This window comes from Armigeres subalbatus, chromosome 1 (assembly GCF_024139115.2).
Source record: "Armigeres subalbatus isolate Guangzhou_Male chromosome 1, GZ_Asu_2, whole genome shotgun sequence".
Taxonomy (NCBI): Eukaryota; Metazoa; Arthropoda; class Insecta; order Diptera; family Culicidae; genus Armigeres; species Armigeres subalbatus.
This window is the reverse complement of record NC_085139.1, coordinates 149,452,880-149,468,799: the sequence shown is the minus strand read 5'-3', so window position 1 is coordinate 149,468,799 and position 15,920 is coordinate 149,452,880. Positions and strand designations below refer to the sequence as shown.

At 42.3% G+C, this 15,920-nt stretch overlaps 1 protein-coding gene across 1 annotated transcript in view; it reads right to left on the bottom strand.

Moving 5' to 3' along the window:
* The window catches only part of LOC134205243 (uncharacterized), a 35,953-nt gene that overhangs the window by 14,028 nt on the left and 6,005 nt on the right, over positions 1-15,920 (bottom strand). Inside the window, exons 5-8 of the mRNA XM_062680324.1 lie at positions 8,999-9,264; positions 8,566-8,934; positions 7,987-8,493; positions 7,514-7,912 (exon numbers count right to left, since the gene is read on the bottom strand). Coding sequence (XP_062536308.1) covers positions 7,514-7,912; positions 7,987-8,493; positions 8,566-8,934; positions 8,999-9,264 — 1,541 coding nt within the window. The remainder of the gene's footprint in view (positions 1-7,513; positions 7,913-7,986; positions 8,494-8,565; positions 8,935-8,998; positions 9,265-15,920) is intronic.

Here is a 15,920-nt window from a genome sequence, read left to right as displayed (position 1 = left end):
TGGAATTAGTTTGGGAATAGCTCTTGAAACCCGTTCACTAAATCCGCTAAGAATTGACAGAGAAGTATATTTGAGGAATAACGAATAGAATTCTTTCTTAAATAATATCCAGAATTTCTTTTGAAGTTCTTCCAAAAACTCTTTCGTGCGTTTCAGAATTTTCTTCTAGAATTCTGCTAGAAATTACTTCAGTAATTCTTCCAGGATTTTTTTCTTGAATTCTTGTAAGCATTCATTGTCGATATCTTTCAGGCATCCACCATATTTTTTTCAAAAGGATTCCTTGGAAATTAATTCTTCTGGAAATTCTTCTAGGAATATCTTTGAATGCGATTTCATCGTACATAAATGCCCTCGGAGCAATTGATTCTTGAGGAATTCCTCTGGAAGTTCTTTGAGGAATTCCTATGGAATTTCCTTGAGGATTTTTTCCGGAAGTTCCTTGAGGCATTCCTCCGGAAGTTCCTTTAAGAATTCTTCCGGAAGTTCCTTGAGGAATTCCCCAGGAAGCTCCTTGATCTATTCCTGCGGAAGTTCCTTTAAAAACTCCTCCGGAAGTTTCTTGTGGGATTCTTCCTGAAGTTCCTTGAGGAATTCCTCTGGAAGTGGAGGAGTTCTACCGGAAGTTTTTCAAATAAATCCTCCGTAAAATCATCCAAAAATTCCTCGGAAGTTCCTTCACGAGTTTCACCGGAAGCTAACACAGAAATTGGAGGAAGGAACTTCGGGAGGAAATCATGTAGGAATCCCTCAAGGTACTTACGGAGTTATTCCTCAAGGAACTTCCGGAGGAATTCCTCAAGGAACATGTAAGGATGAAACTTGCGGGGGAATTTCTGAAGGAAACTACAAGTAAATTCCTGAAGTTAAGTTTTCCATGTTGGACTATTGAAAGACTACACTGATAAAAAATCTACACATCCAATCAATCCAATAAAGGCAAAAATCTCACAAATAAATTTTATATGTGCGTTAATAATCACCCGCTATAGGAGAATCCACATAAAGGTTATTAGTTAATAACGGTTATGTGTGTTTCCACATATATGCTATGCGAATTCACATAGCCGTTATGAGGGAACTGCTATAGTCAAAATTTATGTATGCCACACATAATGGATATGATTGGATTTTTGTCGGTGTAGGAATTTCAGAAGAAACTCCTAGCATTAAGGTAGCCTCACACCTCGGGAATTTGGTCCGCGGATTTTAAAATATATTTTCGGGATTTGGAAACGGAAAATCAAAATCCCGGCCCCATTTCAAATGCACGGGGCTCAAAAAACTGTATGTGTCTTTTCAGCGCTATAGCCGTTCTCCACGTTGCAGACGACATTGTAGCCAGGTAGGACAAGCTGCTCATTGCCTACTTCCTGGAAAAGGGCAATATCAATCCCCAACATACGGAGGAAAGTTCGGAGGACATTTAGTTTTGTCGGATTCGTGATAGTGTTGATATTTATTGAGGCGATGTTGTAACTGTTGAGAGCCATTACATTAGAGCATCCACCTCCTCCCTCGTGTCGCCTCCGTAATTTTGTCGTAGCTTCTTGCCCGGTGGACGACCACCTCGGCGTTTACTGCTCATCGGAGCCGATGAGTTGTCGGTTTCGTTACCATCGCTAGCTTGACATGTAGTCATTCGGCTCACCGTAGTCTACGTAGAAGCCGGTGGAGGCATGAGGCTGCTGCTCTGCTCATCCAGGATCGTTTTCGTCAGCTTGTGCACATTGGTCGTTGTGTCAGTGACGCTCGGACCGACAGCAGGGCTGGTAGCGATGAATGCCATTCAAAATAGTGACTTAGTGACCAACGATGACTAAAAAAGTGACCAAATAGTGACTTTCAGTTGCAGAAAAAGTGTATGAAGTTTATAACCAGATAGCGAGCTACAAGTTGCATTTGCATTGCTACGGTGTAATTCGTAGACTAAAAACTATGTTGTGATCCTCATGTTTATCCTTAATCCTTATCTAGAACGTTATATTATAGGATACGCTTATTTTCATGGTAACCAGGAAAAGGATGGAACTTAGTAAGAGACCAGCGACTTAGCAACCACGGAGTTGGATATTGGGGAAGGTATTTGTTGGTTCAGCCAGAAGCTAGCAATGTAACCATGATAAATCATATTTAGTCACACTACAAAAATGTATATACCCGGCGTCACAGGTAATGAGTTACAAGTTTAAAATTTAAGCAACGATTTGAAGCAAGTTCTACAGCATTGTGCTAATAATGTTTTCCGTGAAACTGTAAAACAATGGCAAAGAATGATCTAATGGGGTCGTAAACATATTACGTAAGCAATTTTTCGATCCCCCCACCCACCATGTAAAATTGTTTTCATACAAATGATTTTAAAATACGATTTTTCCAGCAACAGGTAGATTTTTCCAATAACAAGAGAAGTAGGTGAAGAAGTTGACAATGTACTACGCGTCTCCATGCATGGCCTATACCAGAATGCTGATTTGAGGAAGCGAATCTGCCAGCTAGAAGGTGTTTTGCCTCAAACAACCAAATATCACCATTTTTAGAAATGTGGATATTATCAATATAATTGAGATTTTTGTAATTTTTTTTATAATATATAGAAGTAGGGAAGTATATTAGAAATGAACACTATTCCTTACACGCACAGCTGAAAGTATGCTCTTTTGGGCAGAAATACACTCTTTTGTGGGAGAATGGGACTACCCACAAAAGGAGTAAAATTTGATGCATAAAAAGGATAAGTTTTACACACTTTTTCTGTTTTTATGCCTAAATTTTAATCATTTGTGAATAAAAGATAGTCATAATTGTGCATAATATTCATTCCTTTTTGTATGTAGTCCCATTCTCCCACGAAAGAGCGTACTTTGAAGTTATAATTGAATACTTTAAAGTCAAAAAAGCATACTTCAAAGTCTTTTGTGTGTAAACTTTTTTAGCAGTGTAGGTAAACTCAAAAATGATTAATGGGATGCAGCTATAGCTGTGTTCACTATCTTAGTCACATGAAGATATTTACGCTTATCGGTAGCAGGTTTCTATAATACTCAATTATGTGCTCTGTACTGAAAGTCTGCAATTCGCATTTTAACAAATTCCATTAGTGAAGTACAACACCCTAGTCGACCTGAATCGAAAGTAACCTGACGATTTTCACAATACACCCCAGGAAATAATTATAAAACATTCGCTGATTTTCATACAAAATGGTCATGCTTGAGGATCAAAGTCTCAATTTCTAGCGATTGAGGACATTATTGGCATCCCAGCCTAAAATAACCTTATTTTTTAATTATGGATTGTTTTTTGTATGTATGTTTATTGAAAAGCCACGTCTGATAAAATATAGGGGGAAAGACGGCTTTGGCAGGTTTTGTTCTATTATTGGCAGGGGGGTTTTTGTCGACCAAATTTTATGAAATTTGGCCACAATATTCTTTGATATGCAAAGAATGTTTAAGCCAAATTTGAGCCTAATCAGTCATAAAAAACCCCCCTGCCAATAATAGAACAAAACCTGCCAAAGCCGTCATTCCCCCTAGTTGCAAACTATAATATTAGAAATCATTATAAAGCCACTTTACTTGTATGGAGCTTAATATAGAAGAGGTGGCTTTACAATTATTCCAAACTAAAACGTTCAGGAAACATGCATACAAAAAACAATCGTAATTTGGGATACCAAAAAAGTCCTCAATCTGATCACTCGAGATTGTGATCCTCAAACATGATCATTTTGTATAAAAATTTACTTTCGATTCGGTTGATAATAAAAGTAGGTACAAATGATTTTTATTTTGAACTTTTTTTTCAACAGGTGATGCAAAAATAGTGACTTTAGTGACCATTTTCCGAAAAATAGTGACTTTAGTGACTTTTGGATGCAAATAGTGACTTTTTAGTGACTACCGTGATGTGCCCTAATTTCACGCGCGCCCTAACTTCGCGCATTATACAATCATTTATTTTTTTAAATTTTTAGGTACCAGTCAAAATTGAAAAATCTGGAGGATTACAAAATATCATTGTTGTTGTATGCTTTTCACGAAAAAATTTGAAAAACAAACTTGGTTTAGTACACCAAATAAAATTATTTCAATTTGATCCACCCATCGACCGCCATATTTGCTTGTGCTTAGCACAGCGACGAAGAACATGACCCAATTAAACAAATGATTTTACTGTACAAAACTGGCTACTTTTTGGAAATATTTGTATCCATTATGCTCTGTTGGATATGTTTATTCGTCATTACTATTGAAAAGTGTAAAATTTTATGTATTTTGTGTTTATTTAGACTTTTGATTTGTGAGCGAAATTAGGTATATGAGAGTAATTATGGTGCCTAATTTCGTTTATTGTTGTTGCGTAGTTTCATTTGCAACATTCTAATGAAACAAAAGCAATATAATACACAGGAGAGAGTTTTACACTGAATAGAACCCGAAAAGTTCATTCCCATACGCTTTTTATCTAATTTTCAGGCGGATAACCACCGACATCGACTAATGTTGACATGAAAAATCTTATAGATCAGTGCCTGCAATAGCTACCAAATCCGATGTGTAAAATGATGCTAAAATGTGCGATGTGTAAAATGATGCTAAACTTAAGATAAAACTACGGCAGCTTTTTTGATAATGTATATAATATTGAAGATGTCTTGAATAAAACACATATTTGAAGATGTCCTATGTAAGAGATAGCGGAATTTAAGACTTTCTTTCATGACGTCTCGAAAATTTAAACTTTTTTTATACACCAGCTAAACATTGCTCATACGATGCCTTTTTTTCTTAAAATATGGTTTATATTTCAGAAGCAAACGATATTTTAGGAATTATGACTTGTGTCAACTAAAATGCATAAAGTTAAATCTAAGCAAAGCTCCAGGGTCGAAATATAGGCACATACCATTTCGACTAAAGAATGGGTCACTGACGGCTGTCTGATACCGTTATCTGCATATTTTGAACAATGGATGCATGCTTCTATTGGTTAATTGATTATATTTCATCAAACCAATAACGATATTCAATTCCAAACATGAGCGAAGTTGGGAACACTTTTGCGCGAAATTAGGAACTATCCTATTTTCTTGCGCGAAATAAGGAGCATACAACGGTCTCGGATTCATACTCCAATTTTTTTTTTAATAGCAGCAAAATTTGCAAGTAACATTTTTTTGGGACCTAGAATCCTTCTACTACGTGATGCAGTAGCAAATGTTTCCAAATGGCCACTACATGTTTTTTAATGAACGTTTTAACTTTGTCAGATCTTAAGTGTGCGAAATTAGGGTACTTCACGGTAGACTCAAAATAGTGACCAAGCCACTAAAAAGTGACTCGCTACCAGGCCTGCGACTGGCTTCGAGCTAGCAAACAGCGAATCAATTGGTCTTTCTTTCTTTGCACATGGTAGCTGTTTACTTGTTTCCTCCGGTTTCGCAACGAACAGCTTCGCGAACGAGGGATTAGGCTTGTGTGCCGCACCGGGTTTTGGTGCAGGAGTATTTCTTATGGTTTCCTTTGCCACATTGGCGTAGGATTTCTAACCAGTAGCTTCTTGTTTAGTACACATGTGATGCCATTGTGTACAAACTCGCTACAGTACTTACATGTGTGTATCTGTCCGGAGTACAGCACAGATTTCGATATTCCGTTTCACCACCATTCGCACAATCCGAGCACTAGCCGGAAGCCCAGCGAAGCTGTATTTGGTGCAATAGAGAGGACATCTCCCTATGTGCTCAAAGGCCATACCAAGGAACGGTAGACCTCCGGCGTACGGGTGGAGTGCAGCGATTGCAGACTCTTGGTCAACTTGCATTAGGGCTAGGCGAAGGATACAAAGAGTTTGCACTGAGGTGAAGGTAAATAAACGCATTAAAAAGCAAAGCTACGAACAGGTACCTGGTAATATTGAAGCTTATTGAGGCATTCTTCCCATCCCATGCCACAAGTACAGTGGCGTTCAACACCATAAAGCGCGAGCTTGGCCGAAGTAGCATTTGTGACGAAAGAGTGTTGATTGTGGTGGCTAAATCCATAGTTACGAACAATGCTCCAAGGCGGAGGCGAGTGTAGTTTTCCAGATAGGTGGAAGATAGGAACTGGTGCTATTACAAAAGCTTGCGAAGCAACAAATCTATCTACTTGACACAATTGGGATGTTGCATGAGAGGATAATCACCAACAGACTGAACTCGTACTTCGAAGGTAACAAAGGTCAAACAATCAGTTTGAGTTTCGTAAGCGTAGGTCCATGGCGCATGCTATCAACTCTATGATGAAAACTTCGGAGGTAACGATCCAACTCTTTCCAATTTTGAATTACAGTGAACCTGCCCAAACATCTTGCGTTCCAGCACAACAACGACAACGGGACGCACATCTACCACCTGCCCTGAGGAAGCCCATGTTCCTTTCATAGCAGTCGAGCCATTCCCGCTAGCGTACAGCAGTCGTCCCGGTCCTGCGTCCGTGTTGGGAGACGGAGTCTTCCGCACTCCAATGTTTGGCAAGTGTGGACAGCTGCTTCGCCTAATAATGTTCCAATTTCCAGAGGATTAGCTCAATCGTCTAGCGCAGGAACAAGACCACCTCAATACCTAATGTTCACTGTTCATGTGGATCTCTCGTCTCAAAACACTCACCGTGAGCGCAATGTAGAATCTTCCTCGACTGATTTCCGCAAAAATAACCTTCAAATTTACTAACAAAATGCGGGCGGAATCAATTCCTATGTCCTGGATGTCCGGGCCACTTCGGCTCAATGTTATGACTTGATCGTGTTAACGGAGAGGACACTCAGAACATGATAAAGAATCAGATATGCGCTGTGGGGCAAAACCGATTTTTGAACCACCCTCATACGGACTCCCGTCTGCCCAGATTGTCCAGGGGACGACGAAACTTCCGAGCACATAGTATTGTATGTTCGGAGAGCTGTTCGCAGAGGTCTGTGGAAACAACGACATGGCGATCCGGAATCGCTCTTTCCTCATCGCCCGGTCACAAATAAGACTTCGTTCAAATCGACCACATCTGCGTCAGCCGAAAATGGGAACGAAGCCTTCCTGATGTACGGAATATATGGTATCGCGTCTGATCATCACCTTCTCATCGGCAAAATACGCCTGCGCATTGCGCGGATTCGTTGGGAAGAGGAGTGTTGGACGACGTTATCGCTCACGCCGATCAAAAGATGACAAATTGGAAAGATGTTTCGTTAATGGAGATATTCCAGAAGTTAGCAGCGTAAAAGATCAATGGACCGAAGAATGCCTTCATCCGGCAAGAATAATCTGGGCAAACTGGGCACCCAAAGGAAACAATGGACCACCGATGAGACCTGGAAGAATGTAGAGGGGTAAAAGAAGCCAAAGCCACGAAGGATCGTATAAAAATATGCACGTGCTTTGCCTATGCCTATTTTTCCAAGCATTGTAATTAATGTCCATGTCGGGTAGTCAATATCCGAAGAATGGGTAATAACCTTTGATTGAACTCACCATTGATAATTTGTTTCTTGTCGACATAGTACAGTTGATTTAGCAAATCCGATAACAGCACATTGTTGAATGTTCCGCTTACGATCAGATTCGTGACGCCCCGCGTTCCAGACAATTTGACAGGAACGCCAGCCCCTGTTGAAACGACAAATTTCCGCAAACTGGAGAATCTCGGAGCAGCTTTGACTCCATTCACTGAGTAGACTTTGAAGGCGGTCAGATCCATCGCGCTGAATACTTTGTGTCCTTGTTCCACAAACTTATCGGTTGCGTTGTACAACATATGATCTATCTGAATCCGGTTAATTGCATTCGTACTAACATGAACTCTTGTCGTATAAAGGTTACCAATATGCACAGGAGACGAGACGTAATTTATATTGGAACGACTCATCGTATCTAAAAAAGATAGGAATTTGAAATTACAAGAACTTCAATTGAAAATTCTCCTTAATAAATATTAATTTACATACATGCAAACATTGGTCCACTGTACAATACTTCTCTAGCGTTGACAATAGCCGATGTGATAACCTTTGAAGACTGTAAGTCCCTTCTAGGACGTACATGAACGGGTCCTCTTTGCTGATTATGAACCTTAACATGTTTCATTCGGGTTGATTTGGTTCGTAGGTTTCCTTGAATTTTCATATTTGACTGTACCGTGTTCATCCGATTCAAATAGAACAAATCTTGCGACTGTGCATGCAAAGCTGCCAAGCTGCTTTTTGAGGTGCTCCAATCAGTTAACAAACCCTGCGGAGATGTTTCAATAATTCCTCCAACTTCTATTTGATCCACCTTGTTTGATTCGGCCAGAAACACTTGGGATGCTGACAAAAGTTGCCCTTTTGATTTACATGTGCGTACTGTTTTGCTCAGTTGATACTTTAATAAGTCAATCCACTTTTTGCGAATGTTCACCAAATCCTTGATGTGGAAAAGACATGTCTTCAGTGCGTTAAAGTTCGATTGTTCACCTGAAAATATAATAAAATTTAATTATAATCTCAGAGCCTAATTGACATAATTAATGGCGACTAGAATATTACCTGCGCTGGGCATGCTTCTTGCTTTATTCAGCTGCATTTCGACCATGTCCAACATCTTGGGACCGGAGTTGTACAAGATACAGAGGTACAACTTTCCCGTGGTTTCCTCCTTATAAAGAAACAAGTTGCCCACTTTGGGGTCTAGTGGAAATGGAGTATCGATCGCAGTTCCGCGTTTGCCAATGACCACATACGAAGCAGCAATCTTCAGCAAAGGCTGGTTGTTATAGAAGTATAGAGTTCTGCCGTGGGACATTACTGCCATGTCGTAATCGGACGTCATAATATCAATGTTCCTTGGATCCAACCCTATTTTACTGACGCGACGGAAAAGGCTCTCGCCATTCCATCGGTATAAAAAGCACGAGTCTGGAGCGGTGATAATGAATGTCAGATTACAAACGAAATTTTGAAAAAAAAAACTTTTTCCTACCTAAAGCCAGGCAACGCATTATGTAAAATTGGTTATCTACTTTGTAATGTGGTAAACGATCGAACAGAAAATACATCTCCTGAGTTTTTATCAATTTGAATTGATCGTTGAGCATGTAAATATTATTTACCGAACGTTCCGGGTACTTAGCAAACTCCAGCACCAGCATAACCAATTGATCGCCACTGAAAACCAACAGTTCATCGCAGCGTGACACTTCTTTGACATCACGCAGGGAAAAGTGGTAATCTACCCATCGGTAGATCCTGTAATTAAAATAGAAACAGGCATGATTGGCTGTTCAACCTTCAAAGAGACAACATCGGAAAGTAAAACGAGGCTTGTGAATTTTTAGTTTAGTTTAGTTTATTTTTTTGTTTTAACATTATTCGGTTACAATAACAGTTTTGAGCTGAGTTATGGAATTCCTTTCAACAGCTATTATACTAGTTTCCGCTCAACTTCTGAGACGAGCAAACGTGTTTTCGATTACGCTCTCCAAAAGTCAAGCGATTTATTCCAGTGGTTTATCTTTCATCTGTCCGTGCCGCGTCGCGCGCTATACTGCCGGTGGACGCATAAGTGTCCCATGTTACAAATTGGGGAATGATGAAAAACGGATTTGAAGTTCAAAATTTTGTTTCGCATTTATCTTACTATTCATGCTTCAAAAACAGTTCAAGTCACAACTATTGATAAATTAGTACTATTTTCTATGCAGCCCGAAAAAAATTTCCCCAAAGTTTTGAATATTCCAATATTTATTCGATCAAAATATGTACTGGGACGCTTATGCGGCGAATTTCTCTGATATTTCGGAATATGGACGCATAACAGTCCCACTGAGGTACAGTGTTTGTTGTTGCGTCTGACATTTCGCGTGTTTATGTTTTTATTGTAGTGCGCAAAACGGAGGTGATATTTAAACTAAGTAAAGTGAAGTTTTAAAATGGCTTTGCATTATTTAAAGCAGTACGGTTCAGGTGAAACTGATTCCGAAGAAGAATTCCTTGGATTCGATTTGGAGGAAGCACCTGGAAGTGGCGTTCTTTTCGAGTTGGAACGAAACATATCCGAATCGCTTTACACAAATACTATCGGCGATACAGACATGCCAGCTGAAACAAGCGGCGAATGTCCGATTTCTCGTTTGGATGGCGACAGATCATGTTTCGCATCAGCTTCAAGTTTTTCAAAACCTGAAACAAGCGCCGTAAGTAACTGCCTTGAAGCGACCGGAGGGAATATTACCGATTCTGATTTTAATGATTCGGACGACGAAGAAGGGCAACAAAAGCGATACAAAAAGAAAACTAAAAAGGATTTGCTAAAGGAAACTAATGCCAAAAAACGACAATCATCCCATTTGATTATTCTGGAAAACTGTGGTTGCCGCAAAGAATGCAACAATAAACTTTCGAGAGACGACAGATTACGGTTCTATGAACAGTTTTGGAAGCATGATATTGCCGGACAAGGAAACATAATAAAACAGTTCGCCCATCTTAAACCGATAGTAAGACGTCGTCAACGGGACAATAACAAGAAGGCGAATTTGTCGAAACGACTAGCGTATACTCTTCCCAGTTCAAATTCTGATCCCGTGGTGGTATGCAGGAAAATGTTTTGAACACGCTCGGATTTCGCGAAAACTGCGGGTACAAATACATTTTACAAATTAAATTGGTAATATTCTAATTTTGTGTATGATTTCAGAAATTTAATTTACAGAAGTCTTCAAGGGGAACAACAGGACGGCCCACGAGCTTACAAACGTGGAAAATACAAAAGGAACAACAGTGCCCGAGAAGCTATAAGGGAACATATTTTTGCATATGGGCCACAAATTTCTCACTATCGAAGGGAGCATGCGCCGGCTCTATCTCCCTTCTGACTTGCGAACGTGCGAATTTCTCCATCGAAGCTAATGTACTGTGGCAAAAGTCACCACGTGGCATTGATAAGACCAGGAAGGATTCTCTTTTAGCGGTTGTTCTACCTATCGTAACTGATGAAGAAAAATCGTTTTTTGTTGATCTTCCTACAACGACTACATCGGACGATTCATCAAATGAAATAACTGAATAGTATTATGGTTAAGTTTGATTTTTTTCTCAAATAAAATGTTTAGTTGCAGAAAAAACACACGGATCTTAACTGTTATATGATTGATAGACAAGACTGACCTAAGTACGAACATTTTAAATTACAGTGGTTATGCATAAACCTCAGCCTCAGATCCTCCAATATATTAACTTTACACATTTTCAGCATTCGAATGAGAAGTAGATTCTAACAAACTTCTCGTTATCTATCTATCTCATTATCCTTTGAAGTTGTGTGGTTTATGAGCTTTCCCAAGTGTGCTTTATAAATAACTTCTGAATCGTACATATATCAAGTTCTTACGATGCAGAATATAATTGATATTATTATGATTGTCGTTATTTATTATCGAAATGATTTAGTGGCACAAACATGCGTCCATTTTTTTAAATGTGACAAATATGCGTCCACTTTTCAAAATGTGACAAACCGGCTCTAAATTTTTTCAACAATTTTCAAAACAAACTGCTTTTTTTTATCTCATATTCTGAAAATGTTTATTAATTTAGGATGTTTGGCGACATAATCTCAAAATTGACAAAAAGTCACATGGGACACTTATGCGTCCACCGGCAGTATAGTGTTTGGCGATGAGGTGAGAAAACACCTTTCGAATAGACTATTCGCGCTTTCCAGTGAAGCCGTCTTTCGAGAAGGTGCACGGCTTTTGCCGCACAGTTCTAGGACTGCAGAAAGACGATGTAGTGAGATTTCAGTGCCACCGCGGTGAACAATGTGCGTTCGTCAAGGTGAAAGACCTGCCGCCCGCACAAAAAATCGTGGACGAACACGACGAAAAGCATGAGGTGGATATTGCGGGGAAGAAGCACAAGCTCCGTATAACTATGGAAGATGGAAGTGTGGAAGTGAAAGTGCACGATCTGCCGGAAAACGTTTCCGAAGAGAAGATTGTGGAATTTTCAGTGCGTTCGGGGAAGTGATTTCGTTGCGGGAATTAACGTGGGGTGATGGTTTCGAGTTCGGTGGCATCCCGCTCGGTATATGGTCGGCTCGTATGCTGATTCAGCGAAACATTGACTCGTGGGTCACAATCGATGGACAACAAGCATACATTCACTACAAGGACCAGGTTGCCTCTTGCAAACACTGCAAAGAGCAGGCTCATACTGGCATATCTTGTGTGCAGAACAAGAAACTGCTGGTTCAAAAGAGCTACGCGAACGTGACGAAGCAAACTGGGCCACGACAACCGCCGAAGAAGATGAACGGTGCGAAACCTCCGATCGTTAAACCGATGGAACAATGTTCCGTCGCTCCACCACCAGCTTCGCTGGAGGCCTTTCCCGAGCTACCGAAGCCGGCGAGTCAGAACGAACCGTTTGGCTCAAACAACCAACCAGCAAGCCAGCTAGCTGCGAGCACCGCGCGAACGGTGTCCCCCAGCCCGTTATTGCAAGCACCACAAGAGCGCAGCTCATCGTCGTCGTCGATGCGGAAGAACCCACAGAGCGCTGAAGTGGCCTTGGTGGATGTTTTTAGAAAACCTATTAGCGCAATTCGATCGCAAAGCCGAACAGCCGGCAACGAGACGGATGACTCGTCAACATCTACGAGGAGTAGCCGAAGCCGAGGTCGCCCGCCCGGCAAGAAGCAACGATACGACGACGGTAACGATGAGCGGGACGAGAACTAATATCGTTAAATGACGTCCTAAAACCTCGCATCAATAAACATAGGAACCATCACCATCCCCACAAAACTGAACGCGTCTCGAAATTTTATCAGCAGCCTATGTCTTGTTATCGTGTGCCTGCAGGAAGTCGAAAACGAACAGCATTTCTGCCTGGCTTTGTCGTTTTCGCGAATGCGAACCACACGAGGAGAGGCACAGCTGGTGCGGTGAAAAAGCACATCCAGGTCACTCACTTTGAGAAGAGTCTGGACAGCCGACTCATGGCGCTAAGAATACACGACACAACCATCTGCAACGTCTACGCTCCCTCCGGCACTGCGCAGCGAGTGGCCAGAGAAGGCTTTTTCAATGGCACGCTGGCGTACCATCTTCGTCACCACACTAGAAACGTCATCGTCACTGGCGATTTTAATGCGTGCTCCGTGCGTGCGATTCGTTCAGCCCGAATACTAGTCTATCCCTTAAGACCTCCGTACAGCAGCTGCAGCTGCACGATGCGTGGGAGATGCTGCGCCCACGCGATGCCGGCTTTACGTTCATCAATCGAAACGCGCGGTCTCGACTCGACAGTATGTACGTAAGCCGGGGACTACACGACAAACTGCAATCCGCCTTTACACACGTCTGCTGCTTCACAGACCATAAAGCGCTTACGGTCAGAATATGTCTCCCTCCGCTGGGACATGAGCCGGGGCGCGGTTTCTGGGCCCTTCGACCGCATCTCCTTACCGATGAAAACGTTGCCGAGTTCCAGTATAAGTGGCAATACTGGACTCGACAACGCAGAAACTATGGGACGTGTATGGATTGGTGGCTGTCGTACGCTAAACCTAAAATCAAGTCGTTTTTTAAGTGGAAATCTCGATCTGCTTTTGACGAATTTCACGATGCGCACCAGCATCTATATGCGCAATTACGGCAAGCGTACGACGGCTACTACCAGCAGCCACAATTAATAACCACCATCAATCGGCTGAAAGGAGAAATGTTGGCACTGCAGCGTAATTTCTCGCACATGTTTATGCGCATCAACGAGACGCATCTGGCCGGCGAACCAATGTCGATCTTCCAACTGGGAGAAAGACGACGAAAGAAAACCGTAATTACACAGCTGCAGACGGGAGAGGACGAATTAGTCGCCGAGCCTCAGGCGATAGAAATGAAGCTGTTTGATTTCTTCTCGAGCCTCTATGCAGAAGAAGCAGCAGAAAACGGCGACAATAACAACGACGGGAACGATTTTGCATGCGAGCGCGTTATCCCTCCGGGCGATCCGTCGAACGAAGCGTGCATGGAGGAGATAACAACAGCAGAGATCCTCTCTGCCATCAGGGCAAGCGCACCCAAACGATCCCCCGGTGCCGACGGGATCCCAAGAGTATTTTATCTCCGCATGTTCGACGTAATTCACCGCGAATTAAACCTGCTGCTGAATGAAGCACTCACCGGCAATCTCCCCAATACCTTCGTGGAGGGTATTATCGTGCTGGTGAAGAAAAAGGGAGGTGATAACACGGCCCGAGCATACCGGCCCATATCGCTGCTCAACAGCGATTACAAGTTGCTTTCTCGTATCCTCAAAATCCCGCTAGAGCGCGTTATGCGAGCCCATCGTGTGCTGAGCGACGGACAGAAATGTTCGAACTCAGAACGCAATATCTTTCAAGCTACTCTCGCTCTCAAAGACCGGATTGCCAGCCTCCGTCACCACCGTCGCACCGGTAAGCTCATCAGTTTCGATCTGGAGAACGCCTTCGATCGGGTGCGTCATTCGTTCTTGTTCGGCACCATGCGGTCGCTCGGGTTCAACGAGGAACTCATCGCTCTTCTCGCGCGCATAGCCAGTCGGTCCACATCCAGGCTGCTTATCAATGGGCACCTCTCTCGATCGTTCGAGATCGCTCGGTCGGTGCGGCAAGGGGACCCGTTGTCGATGCATCTCTTTGTACTGTATCTCCATCCACTGATATGCAGACTAGAGCAAGCGTGTGGGGATGATTTGCTTGTGGCATATGCGGACGACATCAGCGTCGTCGTCACAACAGAGGCACGGATAGGAATGATCCGTGAAATTTTTAACCGTTTCTGTGCAGCAGCCGGCGCGAAACTTAATTTGCGCAAAACGATGTCGATTAATGTTGGCTACTGCGAAGGTAATATCATCGATATTCCGTGGCTGCAAACGGTAAATGTCGTAAAAATTCTAGGTATCACCTTCGCGAACTCGATACGATTGATGACGACGTTGAATTGGAATGCGATGGTGGGGAAGTTCTCCCAACAAATGTGGCTTCACGCTTTTCGCACTCTGACGTTACACCAGAAGGTGATTATGTTAAACACTTTCGGCACAGCAAAATTATGGTACCTCTCATCGGTGCTGCCTCCACTGAATCTACATACAGCGAAGATAACGTCAACGATGGGTACGTTCCTGTTTAGGGGAACTGTCGCCCGCAAGCCGATGATGCAATTGGCTCGGAAACAGGAACACGGGGGTTTAAATCTGCACATCCCGGCCCTCAAAGTCTGGCTTTGAACAGAGATCAACTCCCTTCCTTACTATAGATCCTTTCTTCTCCACGTTAATCCTCGCCCTGCAATTTCAATAGATCATCCCGACATCAAAACAACCCTATCATGCTTATCCCAAATCCCTCACCAAATCCAACAAAACCCCTCCGCTGATCAAATCCACCAGCATTTTGTGCAGCAAACAGAACGGCCTAAAGTGGAACAAAATAGTCCGACGATCGACTGGCCCCGCGTGTGGCAAAACATTGGATACAAACAACTGTCTTCAATACACCGTTCGCAACTCTACTTGTTTGTGAATGGAAAGACCGAGCATCGGAAGCTGCTTCATACAATGCAGCGAGTAGCAGACGACAACTGCACCCATTGCGGGAACCATTTACAAGAAACGCTCCAGCACAAATTTTGCTCTTGTCCTCGTGTCGGCCCGGCTTGGACGGTCCTACAGCAGAGAATAGCAGGGCTTATGAATGGATGGAGAAGATTCTCTTACGAAGAGTTGGCGATACCTACTCTGGCAGGGGTGAACAAACGTAAACGAGTGGAGATTCTACGAATGTTAACGAATTACATCAACTTTGTTAATTTAAGTAACGATGCTATAGATGTAAACTCATTGGTCTTCCA